The sequence below is a fragment of the Accipiter gentilis genome, chromosome 23 (genome assembly GCF_929443795.1).
Source record: "Accipiter gentilis chromosome 23, bAccGen1.1, whole genome shotgun sequence".
Lineage (NCBI taxonomy): Eukaryota > Metazoa > Chordata > Aves > Accipitriformes > Accipitridae > Astur > Astur gentilis.
The window spans coordinates 1753640-1770399 of record NC_064902.1 but is presented as its reverse complement, the minus strand read 5'-3'; the positions used below and the strand labels follow the sequence as shown (position 1 = coordinate 1770399).

General features: G+C 41.3%; 1 protein-coding gene across 4 annotated transcripts in view; it reads right to left on the bottom strand.

The window, feature by feature from the left end:
- The window catches only part of NUP210 (nucleoporin 210), a 68137-nt gene extending 55430 nt beyond the window's left edge, over nucleotides 1–12707 (bottom strand). For all 4 annotated transcript variants that reach the window (XM_049826362.1, XM_049826365.1, XM_049826363.1 and 1 more), the window contains exons 1-3: nucleotides 12517–12707; nucleotides 2910–3046; nucleotides 1983–2114 (exon numbers count right to left, since the gene is read on the bottom strand). In XM_049826362.1, the coding sequence (XP_049682319.1) occupies nucleotides 1983–2114; nucleotides 2910–3046; nucleotides 12517–12677 (430 nt within the window). In that variant the 5' untranslated portion in view covers nucleotides 12678–12707. The remainder of the gene's footprint in view (nucleotides 1–1982; nucleotides 2115–2909; nucleotides 3047–12516) is intronic.
- Nucleotides 12708–16760: the final 4053 nt, after the last annotated feature.

The window sequence follows — 16760 nt, the reverse complement described above, 5'->3', positions numbered from 1 at the left end:
CCTCTACATTCTATACTTAATTTGGCCAAAAATCTCCATGATCATCTTCCTCTCTTGCATTAGTAATCTTTGAAAAGAAATAGAGATTGAGTTTATATTTGGAGTGGCTTATTAAAAACATGTACAAAAAGGAATTGACATTAATGTAACTGACTAAAAAATACAGTTTATGAAAAAAATAACTGGACAACATATGGAAGAGAATAAGGAAAGCAACTATTCCTAAAGATACATCGATAGAAGAGTAGAATCATCAATATTAATGAATGGTCTGACCCATACCAGATGCAATAATCCGGCAATGTAAGATGCAGTAATCACTGTCAGCCCAAAACAAATCGCACTTGGTACGTCCCTAGGGCCTACTTAACAACTTTACATACCAGGACAAAAGCTATGTCTCTGCAACATTATGTACATACAAGGGCTGATACAAATCATCTACTCTCTCTCCCTCTCACACAGGCTCCAGTAACAGGCTTGACACCCGTTCTTTGTGCAAGTTTTCAGCAAATCTAAACACATTTTTCCCAATATTCACTGAACTGGATAATTATTTTATATTGATTTTTTCACCTTCTGAATATTTAATAAAAAAGTATTCAGAAGTCCCATATTCAATTCTCTGACTTTTCCTGAACAATTATCTCCTTCAATAAACTTGCCACTGTTCTTTTTTTTTTTTAAAGTGTGCCAAGAAAGAACACTGAGAGTTCAATATGTTCAAAGGTCACCCAAGGATGGATCCCAAGGTCATCTGGGTCAAAAGGAACTGATCCCCTGAACTTAGATGGGGAAGTTTAGCCCTATGGCTTCTAATCAACACCTTGTTTCAGTCATGCAGATTAAACCTTCTTCGTGAGTTTTGAACCACTGCTCCTGTTCAGACTCTAAATTGGGTGGCTTCCAAGGCAAATTTGTCCATTGAGCATGCCTGAGAGTTTGCAGAAACGCCAATCCAAGAATCCAGTATTATGCATAGTATAAGAAAACAAAATTACTTTTCATTATTAACATATTGCCATACATAACCTGGCATTCATTGTTTACAAACAAACAAACTTAGAATGGGTTCATCAACTACCCAAAACAAACAATTCAACTTTTTATAGCTGTTTTACATGTAATTTCCTTCCAGACAAGTAGTTGTCCTAAAAATCACTCGGTCTGTGTAAGTGTCGATGTGTACATAAAAATCGATTGTTGAAACCAAAGCATGAAATTCTTACCAGCATCATGGTTCTTTTTCTGATGCTACTGACAGTATGAAAAGCAGAAGTTTTCTGCTCCTATTAAAAAATTATGCATTCAGTCCAAATGCACTGATTTTATGAGCCTAAATGGTACCTCCCCAAAGTGAGGGTTTCTATAATAATTTAGGGATATTAATCCAAGCAATAGGTGGTTGGTCTTCAAAATCATCTCTGAACATCTTGTTGGATGCTTGATTGGACTCAGATAAAATGTTGTTTTGCAAAATTCCTTAGACTATCTCAGCTCAAAAGAAAAAACGGGAAAAAAACCCCAAACCAAAACAGACTACTTCACATTCCTGTGCAGCCTTGCTCAGGCTAGTTAAATCCTGATGGGGCATTTCAACAGGACAAGTGTTGGGACTTTTTCCATTACATTCTTACTCCTGACCTGGAGGTAGAGTTGCTAAAAGCTGACACCTTTATTTTAAATTCTGATTTTTAAAAATACCGTTAGCACTAGAGTTAAGTTTCCTGGGAAAATATGGAAAAAAGGCAAGCAAAAGTTGTTGGAAATCAAGCAGTGTTTGATTCTCCTATTCATGTGGTATGTAGATTTTTACACCTAAAGAAAAACAATAGGTTACTGAATGTATTATCCAGAGAACTCCCTTTAAATTACTCAGTTCAGCTTCTAACATTCAATCATGTCACAAATAAAACCAGTGCAAATATCAGACAATTAAGAGTTTCAATATATATTTTATCTCCTACTAGTAAATCTCTTACCTTCAGAATCCAAAGCCTGAATTTTTAGCTCCAGTGGTGAATCTTCAAGGTAGAGTTCTCTTGTTGTGGACACAATTTGGATGCCATGAATTATATCAACTATAGCATCACAACGAAGCACTTGTCCAGTCGCTTAAAGAGACATCGGAAAGAGCACATAAAATCAGCAACACTGGACATGCTCATGAAGAGCGCCAACAAGACAAAATGGACCTCAAATTTAGCCAAGGACACAAGACGCTGAAGGAACTGAAACTAGGTCATGACCTTGACTAAGAAACTCTTGGTCAAATGGTGACTGTGGCTAAGCAAGCAAGAAAAGCAGTTCCCTCCCTCACTGAACTTTAGAGTAAATCTTTAAAAATTGTGTTTTCCATCTACACTAACAGTTATAGATGTTGTCTCTGAGTACATATTAAGAGTTTCTACAGTGCAACTGTCAGACACGGCTCAAGTCCTAGAGAACTTAATGACTTTTACCCACAGACGATAAACCCCATATACTTCTTCATTTAGTGACTGCAACACATTTAATTGACCATCTGGTTTTGCCTATCTGTCACTACAGAAACTAACCAGGTATATTGTATAACAGACACAAAGACAATTTCCAGCTTTCTGAATGCAAACCATCTGAATTTGCATCGTGTAAAAAGTATGTACTGAAAATTATTTTCAGCCCCCCCCCCCTCCTTTTTTTTTAAAAGAATTACCCATTTTCCTAGATGTATCATTAATATCATTAACACTTATTTGAGGCCTTTAACAAACAGAACATAAAAACCATGCCCATAGAAAGTCTAAAATGACTATACATATGAATGGAAATTTCTTGTTTTGTGTACTTTTAAATCTCTACTTTGTTTCTGGAGAATGCCAGGATACCCATAAACAAGTAGTGGTGTGCTTAGAAAGGTTAAAACTTACTTATATCTTCAGCAAAGATGATACTTGTCAGACGTGTGGGCTGTGAGGACCGTGCCTGAACAACAGCTTTCTGTGAGCACTGGCGCTCATCCTGATCTGCCAGCTCTATGCTCGCAACCTCTGGCCTCGTGGAGGACCTACAAGATTATTTGGTTGTGTTAGCAGGATTTACGTTACTGCTAGACAGAAATCAAAGGTCTGGTTTAAAAGCCACCAAAATAATTTACATGAGACATGCTCCATGGTCAGGACCTGACTTTCATAAGAGCTGGATAGGAACAGCTCCTTGAGGATTTCAGCAAAAGTGAGTGCAGGCTGAGGAAAAGGGAAAGAACAGGCCAGAAGCCCACCAGAGCCCAGGCAGACAAACACAGCATTCTCTCTACCTTGGCATGTTCACCGCTGAATATAATTCAGTCAATTCAGAGCTACACCCAGCTACTAAAAATTACAAAGCCTTTGGCCTGACTATTTATTAGCTTAGAGGCATGGAACAAGCAAAAACACATACAGAATACTGAAGTAGAAGGTAAAATAATTTTAGCTAAAGCTCCATTTGCCACTTGTAATTGCATTTTCAAAACAAGTTTGACACAAAGTTCTGAAAAAATTGGAAGTTCTCCATGATGATAGAACATCACAATTACATATGTTTGCTGTGGCAGAGGAGGCACTGAACAAGTAAGAAACATCACGAATTAAAAAAGAAATTGATTTAGTCTGTTTAGCTGATGTAACACTGTGTAAACCACGCAAAGTTGTATAATCATCTTTGGTGAAATGTAAGCCTACATGAAATTTTGACCTAAAATTGATGCATCTGTTACTTCCTGCTATGACTTGTATGGCTTTTCTAAACACAACTGCTCCAGGAATGAGCTTGTAGGAAGCTCACCATGGACGTGGAGCCCAGTTCTCACTTCCTGTGTACCAAAAAACGTACAGTGAGAAAAAATAACATTAGAAGTTATTAAAAACCAAGCCTCTTGAAATTAAATTTCAGATAGTAGCAATATACATCTGAGGCCTGAATGTAGAGTGCTCAAAGCAATTAAAACATTCAAGCAGGCCATACCTCTTGCAAATAGTTAAGAACACCACACCTCTGAACTGGGATGAGCTGCTAACTGTTTTGCAGAACTGGGTCATGGCTGCTCCACACAACCCCTTAGTCGTGCTACTCTGCAGAGTAAGCAGAAAGGCAGCCTGCTTGGACTCCAGCTCAGAGTCCAGCACCCTGCTTAAGCTGCTAATGAATTAAGCGCCTGAAACAGCCATTGCTGTTTGCTGGGGGATCCTGAGTCAAAGCTCTTTCACAAGGGTCCTTTGAAGGATTAAAACAATGAAAGAAAGCACTGATGACAAAGCTGTTCAGGAATTGCTTCTCCCAGATGATGACAGCAGTTCTGATGAACACACTGGGGCACTAGAGCCCCACCTGGTAAAGATAGTGAAACTGGATTGATTTAGACTTTTCTTCTGGAGGATGTTAAAAAATGCCTACCTGTGATCTATGGGAAGAAAAAAATCTTCTAACTCAGCTTCAAACAAAGAACAATATCATACATGCACTTCTCCCCAGAAGTAGGTTTTTACCTACTTTTATTACTGGCAGAACCAACCAATCCAAAACAGTGAAGAACAAAGTTTCTTGTTAACTACAATTGTATCCATTTCAAAAAATAACATATCACAATATGTTCAGTAATCTTAGGGTTAACAGTTGCAGTCCAGGTGAACAGGGACCAATCTATTTGTAGTCACCCGAATAAAACCGCAAATCCTGTCTTCAACCTTAAGCAATGAAAAGGACAATTCTGAAGACAAATCCAAACGCGCAGAACTCCAAGACCTCTTTGGTTCGAAGCAGTTGGTAAGACAGCAAACACTGCATTTCTCACAGAAACAAAAATACATTTGCGTCAGCTCTCTTGTTCCCTACATACGGGCCTAGATTTTATCATACTACACTATTCAAACAAGCAGGCCCCAAAAGCTTGCAATCCAAGGACACAAAACCCCAGTCAGAATACTTTTAATTGTGCATGCTAATGGTGGCATACAGGTTCATTAGACACTGCATAGCAGTACGATGTTTTTGTCTTTGGCAAAATTCATTAATTCAGTGAATTATTAATTCATAATATTGGTGTGCTCCCAACAATATTTTGCTTACACAAAGACTAGTTTTTAAGGATTTTGAAAAAACAGTAGCAACTGCTAACCCAGGAATTTCGAAGTAGCAACCCACAGCAGTATGCAATTGACAATTTAAACACCAATTAAAGCTTAATCCTGAAAATTGTTTTGTTATATTCTAGATACCTAAGCAATGTACACAAATATGAGCATGCTTTTTTTATACTAGGGTTTACACTGTTTCTAAAATAGTATTATTTATTTTCTATATTAGTAGTACATTTCACTTTGCTATACAGCAATTAATTTAAGGGTGAACAATTAGTTATTTTTGTGTTATTCTGTAGCTTCTTAGGCAGCCATGAAACAGTTTTCCAACATTTAGCAAGTTTCTTTAAATAATGTTAGTATTCACAACCAGTAAGGCTTTTTCTGTACTTGGCTGGTAGGCTTTTCAAGCTGAGCATGTGGATCCGACTTAATGTGCATACAGGCATTTTTAAATAAGCATTATATGTATGGAATGGATATTTACTCTTATTATTTAGCTCACTATATTACTTAATATTCTCTGCCATTACTTTTTTTATTCATTCAAGGTTTTTGTGTTCTTACAGTCTGAAATTGACTGTGTTTGCAACACAACAGGGGTTTCATTGTGTTCTGTATTTGTTCTTTTAATACATGGCTATGTACTGTAATACCTAACCACTACAGTTTGCACTAACAGCAGTGTTGTAAAACTAAATCTAATTACAGGATATTTTTCAGACTAGAAAAAGTAAGGAACAAAGATAAACTAAAAGTTTGCATTAAATTTTAGCTGTAAACTTACATACACACCACAATTATAAAGGAACTTTTAAGCTTTTACAGCTGAATGCTGGTTAACTCTTAGCTGTCACTGGAGTAGGGAACCTGAGATTAGATACTATTTGGTCTCTAACAGTAGTTTAAAATAGGAGGTAGAATATCAGCTGAATTTCTTACTTTTTTATTTACTTTTAAAAATTTTATTAGCAATAGCATGTCTGCTATTTTAGGCAACTAACTTAACTGGGCAGGTGAAGCAGGGCCTTTCTGAGGCTTGGTTTACTATTGATTTATATTAAAAACCAAATCTGCATGACTGTTGTTTTTTACACCATAACATATGGAATATTTGATGACTATTCAATATCATTTGGCAATATCAAAAGCACATTTTGTTTACAGCTACATCCGATTCAGGGTCAAGTACAGAAAGGATAAGGCACTAATCAAATAAGCTGTGTATTTCAGGGGCATTACTCCGCTGTAATACACACATGGACAAGAAAGAGACTTTTGCTTTAAAATGACATCAAAGACTGCGACTTATGTCACCTTCCAATTACAGCAGATCTTCGGCAGCACGTCAGCGTGCAATATTGAAAGCTAGGCTTGTCAGAGGTCAAAATTAGATCCTGAGAAGCAAGCAATGGGAAGCATTTCTGGCACTAGCTCTCGATCCCATACCAGCCTCTGTAAGAAAGAGCAAGGCAAGGGAGGAAGCACCAGAAAGAATAGTGAGGAGGTGAGGAAAAAAAGCTAACAAAAGTCCCAACGTTTATTTCTCTCAGAATAATAACCTACTGGCTGAGGAACTAATGACACTTGCAATAAAGGCTGCCAGTCTTCTTGGTGATTTCCATTTCATTCATGATTTTTGCCTGTCCCCTGGACACAGAACCGTATGCCAAGATTTTATCTACAGATCTACCCAAACTTGTGCCTGCACATTTTTAATCGACTGTTCTGTAATATCATATGTGAATACTTAATGGATTATAATTTATTTATCAGCTGGTTTAAAGATCAGGCAAATACTACTCTTTCCACACTCCAGCAATACTCTGTTGATTCTTATTGCTTCAGCATTTTATATTGTTTTGTCAACTCTTCAGACTACACTCAACTGACTAAATTAGCAAAAATCCACCTTTGTGGAGATGCACCATGACTGTCAGTTGATCTAATCTTTTAGAATTTGTATCAGGCATGTGGGCAGATATGTAGCCAGAGGGAAACTGGATAGTAAAGGTTTCCAAGAGTTTGGTAAGATTGGATTGACCAATACATTAGGTACCTTATTTCTAGTCACTCTTGGGACTAACACTGTTGACATACAAAAATGAAAAGAGACACAAGAGCCAGAACAGGATCCAGACAACTGTAGTTGTATGATAAAAAATAGATTCCCAGAGAACCAAGGATATGGGAACTGAACCCATTCCAAAGCAAACACAGAGGGAGCCTGGCAGAGTTCCCTCAACTCTTAAGGATTTTTAACAACAGTGGCAGATTATCTCTCTATTGTTCACTCAATCCTCTCCTAGGATGTTTCTTATTGTACTGGGAAAACAAAAAGCAGCAAAAAAATCCTCCATCCAGTTCTGCTTTAAAAGCAAATAGAAACATCACACACCACAGAATGAGCCAAGGATGAAGCTTTTGCTCATGGGATTTTATACTGGTGATCAGCTGGCATGCCCATTAACTTCAAAGGAAGCAGAATTAAGCCAGCAATGATTGTTCTCAAAATCCAACCCAGATGCTGAACTGTAATATTTTATCAAATCAACCGGTGGCCAAAAGCATTTTACCGTAAGTACTTATCTTTGTACCTTTTCTAGCTGCATGAAGGAAAATGGCATGCCACACTAGTGATAGTCATCTTCCCACTAAGAGAATGCAATAGATGAAGGTTGGTCTACACAAGTTGCTCTGAAATTAGCTTAGCCTGATTTCAAATTAGAAAACAAAACTAAAACAATGGCCGCTTACTTCCAAAACACAAATGTCTCACAAATTTTGCATTATTTCAAATTATCCACTCTGTTAAACCTTCTCACATGTAGACACCCTTAAAGCTTCAATTACTAAGGTGAGATCCACACCCAAAGAGAGTCTTAAAACACTTCATGGGTGTTCTGCAGCAAAAGCTGCCCAAAATCAAGAACAGTCCTCACTCTTTCTGTCCTCCTTGCCAGGTAGGTTATGCTCAGATTCAGAAAAAGTTTTTTCGACAGTAAACCTGCAATGCAGGTTAACACATCAGCTAAGAGAAAAATCACAATTACTTCTTCTGCCTCTTCAACTCTGGCAGAACATCTATGCCGCAGACGCACGCTACCTGCTATGGGTTTTAGCCAATCTACTTGGGTAACACAGACCTGAGCTGCAGCAGCGCAGCCTGTCTCACTTTACCAACAAGGATATCCCAACCCAATTTTGAGCTCATTCTGGTATCTACAAGAGCTTGAAGCCGTGCTGTGAAATAACACGCTGCAGTGCAGCCTACCTGACAGTCAGCAGTGTAGGCACCTCCCAGAGAGAGGGAGAACATTTTGTTGCCCGCTCTAATGGCCTTCTAAGAAGGAAATGCAGAGCAGGTGAAAACCAAAGAAGGGGTAAGGATAACAGGGGATAACAATCATTATTTAAGATGTTATTGCATAATATGGAAATTAACAGTATCATGCAAAACATTTTTCAGTGAGAGTCAAAGACAGGGGTTTTTAGACCCATGGTAAAACAGGTAATCCATGAAACAACAACAAAACCCCCAGAATATGAGATGAGATTGTCAGTCTTACAGCAAAGTAACAGACCTCGATCAGCAGCACTCTATTTAATATAGATTTTTAAAAAAAACATAAGCCACCACATACATCCCATGGAATGATAGGACAAATTTACAACCCAGCATCAGAAACATGACAAGACAAGGAGCTAGAAAATGAGCTTTGCCAGCCAACTACTGCAACAGCAGTGCTGCATATGGGTTTTGGGTTCTCTGGAAGTACCTGTGCATTATGCAGTTCAAACACCACTCAGCCACTGGATCTCTCACTCCAGCACTCTGCCACCTGCTCCTCTCACAACAGCAATTAACTTTATGTAACCTCATCAGTGAGGGCTTCAGGACCACACACAAACCCTTTTATTTAAGGTGGCAATAAACTCTCCTTTACTATATTTGCAACAAACACAATTGTACAGGGCCATTATCACCTTTGAGCAGTTTCCTATAGCTGTAACCTTTCCATAGCAAAACCTCTGACTTCCACGGACAACGGTGCAAATTCAAGCAGTTGTATTTCTCAAAGCTAATTCCTGAAGCTTCAACTTTCCACCAGTTCTCACCATGTACCTCAATTCTACAAGATATGAAATAATGTTACAGACATGTAAGTGTATTTATACGTTATAGATAATTTCTGCTATAAATACCCTGTGCCATGTTGTATACCTTGGAGGAAAATGGGGATTTTTTTGTGTGTGTTCCCCCCCCCCCCCCAAATGTTATTACGGTAAGGCAGATTTCAAGGACAGAATTCTGCTTCTGAATGCTTTCATTCTTCCAGGTGTAATTTCTGGATTAAGGTAATTAAAAGATAAATACAGATGTAATTTAAATGCTAAATATATCTGCACAGACTGTGTTTTATCCCAGAAGATAGTACCATGTACAATATTTACAGATGGGAACACCGTATGCTTTGAAAACAAAGCTTTCACCAAAAAATAATTCTAACATAAAGGCAACCCAAACTCCAGAAGGCACGAGCATCTTGAAAATCAGAAAACACTTTAAAGCCATGCTTGTAACTTTACCACTGCTCCCAATCTGCTGGGATGATGATAAAATTTGACCTTTTCCCTTTGAATCACTAGAATTCTCAGACACTACTACAATCTCTTTGAAAATCTCCTGCTTTCAGAGGTTAACTTGAAGCCCCAAAGGGAGAGTGGACAGAAATAAGGTCACATGTCATAGACTGATTTTTCATGAAATTGGACACTCAGGTATGAATTCTGAATGTTTGAGATGAGTAATGCAGCCCTTCAAATACTCAAAGGATGTCTTTTGAGGGTAGATGCTGCTGTAGGATGAGAACAGCTTTCATACACTACCTCTAACCTCACAATCACCCATATTACACAACCTCAGTCCCCTCTCCAGACACAAAGGGCCTCAATCTTATAATTTCCATTCTAAATCCCTGCTTTCATGCATGCAAACCCACCCACCATTTTACAAATTCTGGGTGAGGAATACTCACTACTTCTGAAGTCATTACATTTGGTACTTCCTAACTTCTTCAGTTTAACGGCCTCCTTCCAGTAACAGCTATTACTGACAGCTTTAACAGGAAAGTACAGGAAACCTGTCAGCAAGTAGCTGTGGAGTTGCCTGCCCCTCCAAAGTACACTTCTTTCTAATCCCCTACAGTTCAAGGTCTGCGGGGGCAAGGATGCAGAGGGAAAGAGAGCCGCAGATGCAATCCAGCAAACACGCTCTGAGCACCGCGACAAGCATGGCTGCTTCTGCTCAGTCACACACACACAGATACTGGTTCCTTCTGATGGTTTTGTAAGCACACGTTGAGTTTTACCACCCACATCCTGCCAGTCCCTGCAAAGCAGAAGTGAATAAATACACATTTACAACCCTGGTACGGAAGATGATGACACACTCTATATGAAGTTGGTATATTTTCCTTAATTCTCAACCAAAATTAATTAATGAATCTCTGAAGGGCAGATGGGGAGAGGATGGAAAAGCATGTTGAAGCCTATCTGCATGAGGGATACAACCCATTGCTGGCAACTGGCACCAACAGAACATGCTCTGAAGTGCCTACAAATCATCCTCATTAGAGGTACACATGTGGACCAAATCCGTTATTTCCCTAGAGCACGATCTTATATCCTTTCATCTGTAGATCCCAGTGATATTTGCAAAAGTCTACATACTTCTGACAGTTGGATAGCACCTGGCACATGCAGGAATGGCTGTAGCCAGCCCAGCATCACCTAGCAGTTTGCTGGCAAAATAGGACAGTCTACACCTCCTAGATTTTACTAGTGCTTTGATGAGTTTGGTTTTTAGCTTCGTACAATGTACTTTACCACATAAACCAAATCCTTTTAAAGACTCAGCTGCCTTTAAAGATTAGAATAAGGAAAAAGAAAAGAGCCATACTTGCAAGATCTTCACTAAAATGGCCCATATAAAAATGAAATTACACAACCACATGTAGCTCATCTAGTAACTTCCTTTCAGTCAACTTTTGCAGAAACTCTTGATTACTGCTCTTGTGTGCAAACACCCTCAAATGTGTAAGTTGTTACAGACCAAAGGCTTGTAACCAGCCCAGGGACGGGAAGTGTAGGACCACCAGCTAAAGAAACCAAGACAGAGGGAAAATATAGCCCTACAAGATGTATTTCACTAACCGTCAGCCACAAAATAACAACTGAAAACTGCTACACACATCCATCTGGCACATATGGAAGTATCATCCTAAACCTATCTTGACTACCACATTTTTTTTCAGGTGGGTACCTCCTGCTTGTTACTGATCCAAATTACAATTCTGGTATGCTAAAGGAAGGATAAGGATTTGGTAACACTTGTTTAACATGAAGACTGCGACACAGTTTCTGAATCTGCACACACCATAGTATTTGCCTTTAGCCCCCAGTTCTCAACACAACCCAGACCTGCCTCCTGCAAGCCCGGCCTTCAGGCCTCCCACCTGCACAAGATGGGCTGGGGGCTGCCAGCCCTAAGTCGCTTGAGTATATCCCACCTGCTCAGCACCAAGGCCTCCAAAAGAAAACCAGAAAAGATATAATCTTTTACAACTTGACTTCGTCTTCCCCAAGCTACGCGCTCAGGGTGTCGCCTACGCTTACAGCAGCACCGAGAGGCTCTCACCTCAGCGAGGTGCCGTGACTCGGTCCCTCCTTCCCTACATCCACACCCCAAACTCAAAGCCCTCAGTCCTTCATTACCAACCACAGCGAGGGAACGGGTATTTCTACCCCAGCAGCGCAAGCCTGAGCTCCGGGTGCTGTCACCACACACGTGGGGCTGAGGGGCAAGCATGTGCAGGGCGGCACCGAGGGTGTCCGTGCATGGAGTGCGCAGGGAAGCAAGGTGGGCATGCGTGGGGTACGCGGGGCAGCAGGGTGGGCACACGTGGGGTGTGAGGCGCACACGAGGCGCCCAGCCATGGCAGGAAGCTCCCCCACGGCAGGGGCCTTCCCCTCAGGGCTCTTTCAACCCCAGCCTCTGGCCAAAGCCCCTCTCCAGCAGGTTTAACCCGCGTTGTAGGAAAAAAAAAAAAAACAACAACTAGCGACGGTTTGTAAAGCCCAGCCTTTCCCTTCAGGGATTATCTCCGTTTCTGCCCCCCGCACTGCTGGGCCACCCCAAAAAACCGCCCGAAGGAACGTGATAACGGCGAAGGGGAGGCCTGGCGCTGCCGGCTCCCTCAGGGGAACTGCCCCAGGGAGGGAACGATGAGGCTCCGCCGAGTCGCGTTTTCCCGCCGCGGGCTGAGGAAACGCCGCAGGTGCATCCGGGCGGCGGCAGCGGCAGCAGCAGGGGGAGAGGGAGAAACGGCGGACAAAGGGCGGCGGCACCTGCACTCACCATCGGTAGCAACCCTCGCTGGCCTCCAGCGTGAAGTTGACGCGGGTGCCGCGGGTGAAGGGTAACAGCACCTTGGGGATGTTGAGCTTGGAGGAGGCGGCGAGGTGAAGGGAAAGGAGGAGGAGGACGAGAGACAGCGCCTGAGGCGCGGGGGGAGCCATGCTCCGCCACGGGCAACCGCCGCCGCTGGGGGCGGGAAAGGGCGGCTATGCGCCGCGGGCGGAGGGACGTCAGCGGCGGGGCAGGCCGCCCCGGGGGGCGGAGGGGGCGAGGAGAGGGGCCGGGCCCGTTCGGGGCAGGCCCGGCCCCTCTCCTCGCCCCCTCCGCCCCCCGGGGCCGCGCCGCCTTCCCTGAGGTAATTTCTAGTGGCGCCAAGAGCGGGGAGTGAGCGCCGCGGTCGAGGCGAGGGACGTCCGCCAAGTTCAACTGCGGCCAGGTTTTGGCCGCTAAAAGGGGCTCCTGCGGGGGTGAGAGAGTGTCGGAAAGCGGCTTGAGCAGCTGGGGAGGGAGGTGGGTTTTCTTCAGGCGGGATCTGAAGGGGACAGAGCTGAGGGTTGCGGCTTGGATGGGGCTTTGTCGCGGCGGCCGCCTCAAGCAGCTCGCCTCGAGGTGGTCACGAACGGAGCATGTGGTGTTTTCACCCCACTGGGGACGTGGGGCGAAGACCGTGGCGCGTCTTCGCCTTGCCCCGGACAGCACCTTCCACGAGCCCTGCTGAAGTCAGAGTGGGATGAGGTGTTGGTTTTTAAAAATAGGACCTATGGATTAAAAAAAAAAACCAACAACCTAAATGGATTAAAGCCTAAATCCTATGGATTAGAAAAACCCTTAAAAAAAATCCATCGAGGATACAGGTATTACATTGCGTACTATACTCTTCCAGTGTGCACTTTATGGTACATACAGTGATGCTAACAGCTAAGCGAAGCAACAGTTCTGTTGTTATAAAAACACCGATTTTCTATATCCTTATACCCTTCAAGTAAGAAGACTTATTCTCCTGTACTCTGTGTCCTAGGGGGAAAAAAATGGTAGGCAGACCAAAGTGCAGAAAAAGGTAAGGGAGTCAAGACAAGGAACTTGGTGGTATGTGAACTCTGCAAACCAGGTGAATACCACAAGCAGTCTTGGTCTGAGCTGCTTGGAGCTCCTCCAAGGAGCACAGTAAGTAGCCAGATTTCATCAGCCAGCCTAACACGAGCTTGACCTTTTCCTGTGTATTGCTCAAAAGCATGGTGGAACAGCATGGGAAATAGGACAATGTAGGAAGAAGAAGAAAAAGGATGGAAGTTTTAACCATCACTGACAGATCTGTAATCATTTAAGTGTGTTCAGAGCCTGGAATGGAATTCAGGAATCACAAGTCTCAATCTGATCCCCCCCCCCCCCCCCCCGCTATATTTTGTAAACATATTGCAAAATGTATATTTTACCTCCTGATGGTGATTGGACTGTGTGGAGGGTGGCATTGTCTTACTCAGTTCACTTTGTCATGGATGTTTTTGCTGAAGACTTAAATGAACGGGTGATTTATGTAGGGATAAACACGATTCCATAAGATGGAATTCCTATGTATTTAATAATTTGCATTTTTAGAGACTCTGAACACACCTGAAAGTACTCTTGAAAGACCATTATATTTTGTAAGTGGAAAGTCAGGCTGGTATTGCAATCTTAATTTGTCCTTGTTGTCAGTGTGCATTCATATGTATCATCATTACAAAGTACATTTAATGGTAGGATCTCTTCACCATTCATGGTGCATGGGAAAGGTCACACTCCTGGAATTAATCAAAGCTATTTAGTGGGAAGATCTGCCTGTTCTTACCTACAACCGAGGGATGGTATGTATATGCAACACGAAAAAGGGTTTTAAGAAGGGGACAATCATTTTGGAATTAAGGTAGTTAAATTCTGCCCAGGAAGATCAGATGCAGTCTAGGGACACCACCTGAGAGTTCACCCAGGTCTAATTTAGGTAGGGTAGAAGTTAACCAGTTCTTATCTATTCTAAGTAAGTAAACTTATACAGGACTTTTTATTTACATATGAGGTGTTTTGGGGTTTTTTTTTTTCAATATTTATTCAGCAAGTGTTTTATTTATCAGTACCTCAGCAAGGCTATTCCATTTTCTCTCCCAGAGGACTGTGTGCTGCTGGACAGTTCACTTCTCACTGCAGCTTCTGTTTGTATATTACTCATTTTCTGAATGCACATCTTGAAATTGTGTGGTCTGATTTAGAGAAGAGCTGAACTTTACAGCTGCAATTTAAGTCACTGGGAGCTGGGCACAGAAAGATCTATGGTATTAAAACCTCCGGCAAATCAAGCCGCTACGCCTTAAATTGCTCCCCAAAATACAGAGTGTTGGGGTTTTTTTTTCTTTACTCTTAGTGTCAGTCAGTCTGTAATCTTCCTTCATAGACATGTTATGAAGAGAAGTTCAGTGAAGACTTATATATTAGGGAGGGATGTGACAAAACAGCCCATGACTAAATCAGTACAATATGTTTACGGTTAATATAATTACAACTGAGTAGATAAGAAGTAGCTAGTGAGTACCTTGCATCCTGTGCTGTGAATGAGGTGAGGAAATGTCTGTATCCCAGTGCTTCCTAGCTTTTAAAAGTAGGTTTTGCAATCTCAATATGTCTTTACTTTCTTTTATCAGCAGTGTATGGTGATGAGTATTCAGTGTGCTGCTGGAAAATTATTGTTGTTCTCAAATACTTAGACTTGAGTGATTTTCATAAGGAACAGCAAAGTGAGCTTAGGACCTTAAAGCTTATTGATGAAACATGACAGTTAAGTACAGCAATTAAATGTCTGACATATCTCAAAAGCATACTAAGCAATTGTAAGAGTAGAATAAGGCAGGAGACATTGATGAGCAACTCTGCAGTTCCTGTTACACAGTAAAATTATGAAGCAAATTTTCTGCTTGCTTAAATTGAAAGTCATGCATTGCAGCACTGTGTTAGCATTAAAGACTATTTTGGACAGAGAAGAGTAGGCTAGGAGGCAGACAGTGTAGCTGCATGCTCTGTGAGAAGTCACTAAAATCATGGGTTGGCTTAGCATAGTTGCTGCAGTGCTCTACTTTCTCTTTCCATACTGCAGTGATGAGACCAGTATGGAGTCAGTACATCCTTTCTCACACTAAAATGACAGTGCAAAGAACGTAAAAATACCTCCGGTCAGTGGGGTGGTTAGCTGGTGTGGTAGAGAATAGGAACAGGATAAACATACTAGGAATATGAGATAATTTTACGTGCATATCAATGTACACATGAGTAAGTCTGATAAAGGACAAAAATGGAAATTTCTTAGTCACAAAGAATGCAATTATAGAACGATAGAGGGAGTACTTTAATGAGCTGCTTAATTGTGAGAGGGATAAAGGCGAACAATAAATGGTTATTCTCCAAGCAGCTGAGCCATTTGTGGAAGAATTACATTTTAAAGAGATTTAAGAGGCAATCAAAATACACGCAGTAAATAACAAAACACCAGGTGCTGATAATGTTTCTAGTGAAATACAAAAATAAAAGGGGGAGAATTACTGAAAGATTTTACAAACTCATTTGGTTGGTCTGAAGATCTGAAAACACTCCCAAGGAAGTAAGGAGACATATACTTGGACTAAATCTTTTAAATTAATCAATTTCTGGTGGAGAGAGATTTTTTATAAAGCTAGAAAAAACCTGTATCAGTATATCATGAGGTGATCTTCTGCTCACAGTGACATAATTTTAAATCCTTGTTCAAAGAAAGAGAGTATTTGAATGGCACAGTGATGATGATGGTGCCTGTTTGCCTGTCTTCCCTTTGAATTGCCTCAATGCTTCCCCAGCCCTAAGGTCTCAAGGGTATACAATATGGGTGTCTCGTCTTTCGGCAGTATAAGGACTTGCAGGGCTCATCATGTTCAGGAAGGCTAAACCAACTTGATACAAGTACTAAGCATGTATCTAATATTACGGTTCTGCATACCTGCTTTCCTGGATTGAGAGCTGAGTCTCTGACAAATTTTGAATGAAGAAAATCTCAGGTTCTAGAGTTCATTCTCTAGAAAAAAAAAGGTTACTAAAAACATCTCGCCAAGGAACACCTGACTTTATTTTCAGGCATTTCATATTTTAACATGTCTGAAAAACGCTCCTCTACAAAAAACAAACAAACAAAAACCCCAAACCAAAACACAACCCAAACCCCCTAAAAACCCCAACTCTGAATAATTGCA